The sequence below is a fragment of the Lepus europaeus genome, chromosome 3, assembly GCF_033115175.1.
Source record: "Lepus europaeus isolate LE1 chromosome 3, mLepTim1.pri, whole genome shotgun sequence".
NCBI classification, from domain to species: Eukaryota; Metazoa; Chordata; class Mammalia; order Lagomorpha; family Leporidae; genus Lepus; species Lepus europaeus.
The window spans coordinates 166,088,426-166,095,809 of NC_084829.1; the positions used below are offsets into that span (position 1 = coordinate 166,088,426).

General features: G+C 62.0%; 1 protein-coding gene across 1 annotated transcript in view; it reads right to left on the minus strand.

Moving 5' to 3' along the window:
• Positions 1-7,113, minus strand: part of PDE10A (phosphodiesterase 10A) — a 381,690-nt gene extending 374,577 nt beyond the window's left edge. The window contains exon 1 of the mRNA XM_062187022.1: positions 6,276-7,113. Within this exon, the coding sequence (XP_062043006.1) occupies positions 6,276-7,113 (838 nt within the window). The remainder of the gene's footprint in view (positions 1-6,275) is intronic.
• Positions 7,114-7,384: the final 271 nt, after the last annotated feature.

The window sequence follows — 7,384 nt, forward strand, 5'->3', positions numbered from 1 at the left end:
CTCAGACCACTGCTGCTCAGGGCACTCTGCACGTCTTCTCCTGTTGCACCTGTCTTCTGCCCTCTTCTCACTCCCACTGTTCATCTCCACTCCAGCTTCAACTCTTACCTTGGTGCCGAAAAAGCACCCATCTCCACTTCTAGCAGGTCACCCTGCAGAACGCAAGGGGGCCAGCCTCCATCCACCAAATCTTAGCTGTGTGCTCCCATGGCACCCAGAGATTGCTCATGACCCAGCTCTATCTGGACTCCCCCCTCCAGACACTCAGACTGCACAGGAAGCATCCACACATGCCCCCTGTGGTGCCCGGTCCCCAAAAGCCCAGCTCCATGACTGCTCCACTCCTGATCTGGCCCCTGATCCAGGCTTTGTTCATCCAACTGCCTTCCCAACCTCTCCTCCAAGTTGTGCCATGGGCATCTCAGACTTCACCCCACCACATGCGCTTCCTGACTCTGCACCCAGTCCCACAGTGCTCCTCCTGCCCCCTTCCCAGCCCTGTGAACAGCTCCACCATGCACCAGCTGCCCCGGCCAAACACCCAGGCTGGGATCCTCAACCCCTCCCCTGACCAGAAATTCAACGCACCTGCTGTCTTATACGCTCAACCACCCCACTCCTGCATCTCCACTGCACCTGGTTTCTGCTCTCAACATCGTTTCGCATCTCAACTGCTCCAGAGGCCTCCGCACACTCCCTGTTTGACCCACAGCTCCCTGGATTCAGCCACCAGCCGCAGCTGGGATGAGCCTCTGAGATCTCAAATCACACAGCCCCCATCTGCTCCAAACTTTCCAAAAGCTTCCCCTTGTCCATGCGCTCCCCTGGTTTACAAATCCCTAATCTGTCCTGACTGCTGGTCTTGCCTCATTCCACGCTGGGTCTAGTCACCTCCTGGCACCAGGGAAGTTGCAGCCACGTGGCCTTCACTCTGCCCGGGCGCTCTGCTCCCGATATCTGCACGTGGGCTACACTGGGTCATTCAGATCCCGGCTCAGCTGCACCAACCCAGAGTCCTTCCCAGAGCAAACTGAAGGAGCCACACGGCTCACTCTAACTGCTAACTCGCCACACAGCTCTTTCGCCGGTAGACAGATCTTCCAAGTCTGGCGTACTCCCCCAAAACACGCAAAAGCCAGGCTGAAGTCAGGAGCCTGGAACCCAATCTGGATCTCCCTAGAGGGCAGCAGCTTCCCAGGGCACACATCAGCAGTAAGCCAGAGACAGAAGCCACGCCAGGACTCAAACTCAGGTGCCCCTGCTGTGGGATACGGGCGACCCAAGCACAGTCTTCACGGCTGCACCCAACGCCTGCCCCTGCACAGCTCCTCTGATGTGCTTGTTTGCTTGCTGTGTTTCTGTCTACACCACTGAGCCCAGGCCCCACACAAGCAGAGAGCCCCACTCCAAGAACACTGCTGGATACACGGAAAGGGATCCGTTCTGATAGCTGCCATTCTGGTATTTCTCTGAGCACTGCTATACCCCAACCACACACATCCAACTTCCAGCCCAGAAACCTGGGAATCACTGTGTCCTCCCTCCTCGGTCAGTCACCAGCCAACTCAGTGCGATCTGCCACCGGTCACCTCCACCACCCTGGACTGTTCACATCCATGGTCCCCGTCTGGATGCAAGTTCTCTCTTCCTCTCTGCCATAGCCACCAGCCCTCTGCTCCGTCACGGGGAGCCCCAGTCCCACACTGACAGTGGTCTTCCTGCCTTCCTCCCGTGGTTCCTCTGTGCAGTCCTCTGAGGGCTCCTGGCAGACTTAGCCCAGCCAAGAATCTCTTTCCTCTCTCTCTTCTTCCTACCCAGGCTCTTTCCCAGTCTGCAGGCTCAGAAGGAACCCGTCTCTTGGTCTGCAAGGGCTCCCGTGGGCTTCCAGAGCCCTCCACACTCCAGATCCAGGCACGGCGTCCACCTCGGGTGAAATCTCACAGGCTTGTGGTCAGAGGGCAGCTCCTGAGTGTCACGTGTGATTCCCCCGGCAGGAACGTGTTCGTGAACCGCGTGCTCCCTGGAAGACCCGATTCAGCTTTGTCCATTTCAACCCCTGGGTCCCTAGAAGATGCTGACATGAAGTAAGCATTCAATAGCACTCACCCATTTCTACGTTCCTTGAAGAGAGGCACCAGGTTCTGCCTTGATCTTTGAATTCCCAGCACAAATATTTGAGAGCCCTGATGTCAGCCACTGTTAGGGTCAGGGTTATAATCACAAACGACAAACCCTGCCCTCAGATGCCCACTGAGCTCACCTTATAGAGCACAAGATCAGCAAAGAGCAGGTAAGCCAGTCCATGAGCAAAGTAACCCAGAAGATGGCAAGTGCTACAGGAAAGTGCCAGCGCTGGGTAGTTTCCTTCCGTTCTCTCTGCAGGATCAGGAGCTCCTGTGTCACTACAGAGCTTCCCTTTAGACAGTCTTACAGAAAAGACCGGCTGCAAGGAGCTTGATTTGCATTTTAAAAGAAATTAAAATGTTGTGAATTACAGCTAAGAGTTTCCTTTTAAGGGAAAATATTACTTTTGCTTCCTCTGTTCTTCTCAAACTGCATCAGCTGCTTTTAAACAAAAATACACAGTGCAGTAATTGGTGAAATGTTCACAACACCGCGTTTAATCTGCCATACAGTAAACAAAACCCCAGTATTTCTCTATCTATTGCACTGCAGTTTTTTTGTCCTAATGGGATAGAAAAGGTTTTCTGTGCAAAAAAAATGTCACCGCATGCGTCAGGCTGAGCTAACAGAAGACACCATCTTCCCACTGCTTCTCGTTGACCTCTTTGGGGATGAGCTGTTGCATCAGATTAAAAGTGAAATTACATTATTAATATTCTATTTAACTCCACCCCATCTGATGACCCAAAGAGCAGCTGGCCCCTGGATGTCACCCAGGCCTGCTCTGCTGCTCTCCGTCTGAGGCACCCAGACCCACACTTCCTGTCCTCCAGGGAACCGAATTGGTTGCTTTCACCTCCCTCAAACCCCTTCCACCCAGCAGGTGCTCAGTAACCCTCTCCAGGCTGGCTGCTGATTGGCTCAGACCCATTCCTATTGCTGTGCTGCTGGCCTGCACTCCTGTGCGTGCGAAAGTCACTTCCATGTGGCAAACACATCTGCTCTCAGGAGGGATCGTATTTATCTCAGTTTGTCCACATGCCGGCCACACAGCATCGCTTGTCCTGAGAACAGTGAGAGTGGCTAGTGATGGGCGAGGACCACATTTAGAATCCACAATTCCTGGAATCGCATGTGGGCTCTACTTTGAATAGCTGAGAAATACACGACAAAAACTGTAGTCTTCAAGCCCCTGCCATCTGCATTCAGAAATCCGCCCCAGACTAACTCATCTGACTTCATCTTCTTTCCCTTCTCTGTGTCTTCCTGTGTCCTCACCCCTGTCATTCGTAGCAGCAAACCAGTGAAATAGATACGGAACAGATCTGAGTGTCCCCGAGGTGGCTTCTCTACTCAAGTCCTTTCTCCTGCAGGTGAGTGCTGGTCCAGCCATGTCACAGGGAACAAGGACACGGACCACCTAGGGAAGTCAGCCCAAGGACCCATTTGTCACAAAGGGTGAATGCAGCTACACCTGCCTCTCCCTGTATAGCTTCTCAGCTCTTCTTTGTATACACACTCGTACCTGCAAACTTTGCGTGCAGGGAAGATCTGGGCTCTCCATGCGCAGGATTTGTTTCTATTCCAATCGGCAACGCTCCCAGCAATGAAGTGTGAAGCTAAGCATCTGAGGCAGAATTAAGGACTCAGGAATTAAGGGCAGATGGCAGGAAATGGGCCGCTATCAGGAAACGTCACCAATGTAATGACCACACAGTCATCAGGCGTGTGACCAGAGACCACCTGTGGCCCTAGACATTAATGCCCAGCCTGCTTCTTTGAGGCCGAGACCCGCTAGCTGGGACTAATACGAACCAAACGCAGGGCTAAAATCAAACTGGGACATTAGACCTCTAACCCAGGATCTGTGTGTTGACAGCACACAGTAAGTGGACAACAGCAGCCTTGCTTGTCAGCCGAAGAAGTAGATGGGAAAGGAAAGCAAGGAACACACACTTAACATCTGTGTGCATTTGGGCATCTCTTCAATCTTACAGGATCTAGGATTTTCCTCTCAAAAAGGCTCAATCTGAATGGCAAAGATAAAAAAAAAAAAAAAAGAGTGTCGAGTTTTGGAACTCTGGCAGGTCAGCACACGGCACGGGAGCTTGTCTCAGCAACAGACAGAAACAGAGACCCGACGGCGGGGACGCCCGGGAGTAAGGCCCTAGGACAGGCAGCCTCTCCTCTCCCCACTCGCCAGTGAGTAAGGCCAAGGACACATTTTGTCTAAAAGTATCTTGGAACTCACTGGCCCAGTGACATCCCAAATACCAGTGCAGTGGTGGCCCTGGGCTCCTCCTGACAGGTGGGAGAACCATCCCCGTGTCCCAAGGCTGGCAGGTCTTCCCCAGGGAACTCTGCAGAGTGGACGCCTTCTGACCACTGGCTCCTGCTGCAGGCACAGTGCCTTTCCAAGGGAAGCCTGCCAGAGACGCCCTGGGCAACCTAACCGCCATCCTAGATGGCCACAGAATTCACCAGCGTACCAGGAAGAGGACCCGCAGGAACCCTAGTCCGAGGCCTGGCTGAGGCTTCCCCCACCCACCTCCAGGCACAGAGAGCTGGTGGGCCCGGCACTCTGGGCACCACTTTTAATTCACAGCCGATTCCGTCTCTCCTGACCACATCTGAGGGCGGCAGGCGTGGCCACAGCTCACTCCATTCATACCCAGACCCACATGGCTTTTCAAGAGCAGCATCCAGTAATTCAACCGCCACCTGGGGGCGGCGGGCACTGGACACAGCGCCCAGCGGGCAGCACAGGGCCCACACCCGCCCGCCGGCCAATCAAGTCCACCCCCAAGCACCAGCAGAGCTTGGCCACAGTCCACTGGCGCAGGGGAAGGATATCTTGGGGGACCCGGCCGCGTCTGGGAGGCAGGCTGGCGGGGGGCGGCCCGGCCCTGCCCTGCCCAGGCTCCCAGGAAGGGGCTGCAGCCTAAAGGCGGCTGAGCAGGGCCAGTGGGCCAGGACCAGCCCCAGGCCACGACAAGCGGCTTGACCTCGGGTGCCCGGGAGCTGCGGGTCAGCTGGGACCGCAGACTGAGCAGCACTTGGGAGCAGGAAGCCGAAAGGGCCGCCTCAGAAGAGAATCTGCCAGGAGAAGGCGCCAAGGAAACGCGCTCCCGAGCGAGGAGCAGACAAAGGCGCGGGTGCGCACGCGGTGGATGGTGGCGCCCGAGCCGCGCTCCGGGCCTCGGGGAGCCGCGCCCGGCCAGGCTGGCGCCGGAGTTGCCCGCTGCCCCACGGGTGCGACCTCTCGGACCGCGAGGCGCTCCCACCCGGCCCCGCCCGGGGCTTCCGTCCTCACCCTGCTCGCCCTCCATCCACCGCAACGGCGAGTCCCTGTGCGCGCCGGGCGCCTCTCTCCTTGGGCTCCCGCCTGCCTCTTTCCCTCCAGCGCAGCTCTACGTTCAGTTTTCTGCTCGATCTTGTCCCCGGCCCCCGTGACATGCCTGCTGTCGCCCCTGCCCCCCGCCCGCGAGTGGCCAGGCGGAGCGGCCCCGCACGGTCGGCCGGGAGCGCGTCTGGCGGGTGGGAAGCGCCTGCGTCTTCTCTTCCACGCTAGCGCCCCATTGTGCTCCCTTTCCCTCACAAACACGACCCCCCGCGAGCCCCCAGGCGCCACACCAAGTGGACTCCGGGCGGGAGGGGCGGGAGGTGCACCCGCCGCCACCGGGCGAGTCCAGGGCCACTGCGGGGAGGGGCCCGGGACGCGGGCACAGCTCCCCCGGGGAAGGGCGGATGCCTTCACTCCTGGAGGCGCAGGGCTGCGGCGCCGCGGCCACAGGACCGCCAGGTGGAAGGAAGCGCGTTTCCCACCCCCCGGCACAAAGTTGAGCGTAGAAAGCCGTGCGGGACAACCGCGGCCGCGAGCGGGGCCGGGGGCCGGGGGCGGGCGGCAGGTCCGAGCGTCCGAGCCCGGCTCCCGCGGCTCTCCCGGTCGCACGCTCGGGCTGGGGGTAGCCCCAGCGTCCCGGCGCCGACGACCGCTCCCGCACGCCCCTGGGGTGCCAACAGCTCCCGGCCCCTCCGGAGAAGGCCGCTGGGCGCCAACCGCCCGGGCACACGCGCCCTGCCCGCCGCCCGTCACCCAGGCTCCCTGCCCGCCCGCCCCGGGCGCCAGGACGTGGAGCCAGGCCACTTACTGGGGCTGAGGAAACACTCGGTCAGCCTTCGGAAGCAGCTCGCATTATTAGAAGGTCCATCTTCCATGTCGGGGCCGAAGAGCAGCGAGGCGAGCGCAAAGCCGGCGCCTCCGGGCCGCCGTGGAGTTCGGCCGCCGGGGCCGGGGCCGGGGCCGGGGCCGGAGCAGCCCCCGCCGGCGCCCGGGAAGCCGGGGAAGCCCGCGCCAAAGGGGAGCCGGGGCGGCGGCGGCCGCGGCCCGGCGCGGGCTGGGAGCAGCAAGCCGTGGAGCGCAGGCGAGAGGAAGAGCCGCCGCCGCCCGCCGCCGCCGCGGGGACTGCTGCTGGCGGGGACGCTCAGCGGAGCTCTCGCCTCCTGTCCGCCGCCGCCGCCGCCAGCATCGCCGCCGCCGCCGCCCGCCGCCGCGCCCTCCCTCCCTGGGAGACGCACGGGGAGGCGAAAGGCAGACGCGGAGGGGAGAAATGAGGGAGGGGGCAGGGGGGGCGGCGGCCAGAAGTAAGAGGAAGATGGAGAGGAGGAGGGGACGGGGGAGGAGAGGGCGAGCGCGAAGGGAGCGCGGGCCGCCACCCAGCAGCCGCCGAGCGCAGAGAGCGCGCCGGGGCCCCCCGCGGGGCCGGCGCGGCCTGCGGGGGCGGGGGGCGGGCGCGGGGGCGCGGCGCGCTCGGCCCGGCCGCGGCCAGGCCGCTCGGGGGCCGGGCCCGGGCCCGCCGCGCTCCCCCCGCCGGCCGCGCTGCGCCGGGGCTCCGGGCGGAGTTTGCCGGGGCCGGAGCCCGGCTCGTCCCCGGCCGCTGGCAGGGGCGCCTGGGGGCGGGGAGCGGCGAGCTCCTCCGGGCTGGCCATGGCCCTCCTCCCCGGGCCGCGGCGGGGGCAGGCCGCGGGCGGGAGGGGCGCGGCGGGCTCCGCCCCCGCAGGACTTGCCCTCCCCGGCCGGGCGGCCCGAGCGTCCGGCGGGTCCCGCGCGGCCGTCTCGTCCTCCCCGCCCGGCTCAGGCTTCACATCGCGCTGGGAATCCGCGGCCGGTGCGGGAGGACCCGCGGCGGGGGGCGCGTCCTCGGTGGCTGCGCCCGGCTCCCGGCTGGCGCGCACAATCGGCGTCCTCGCCGGCGGGGCG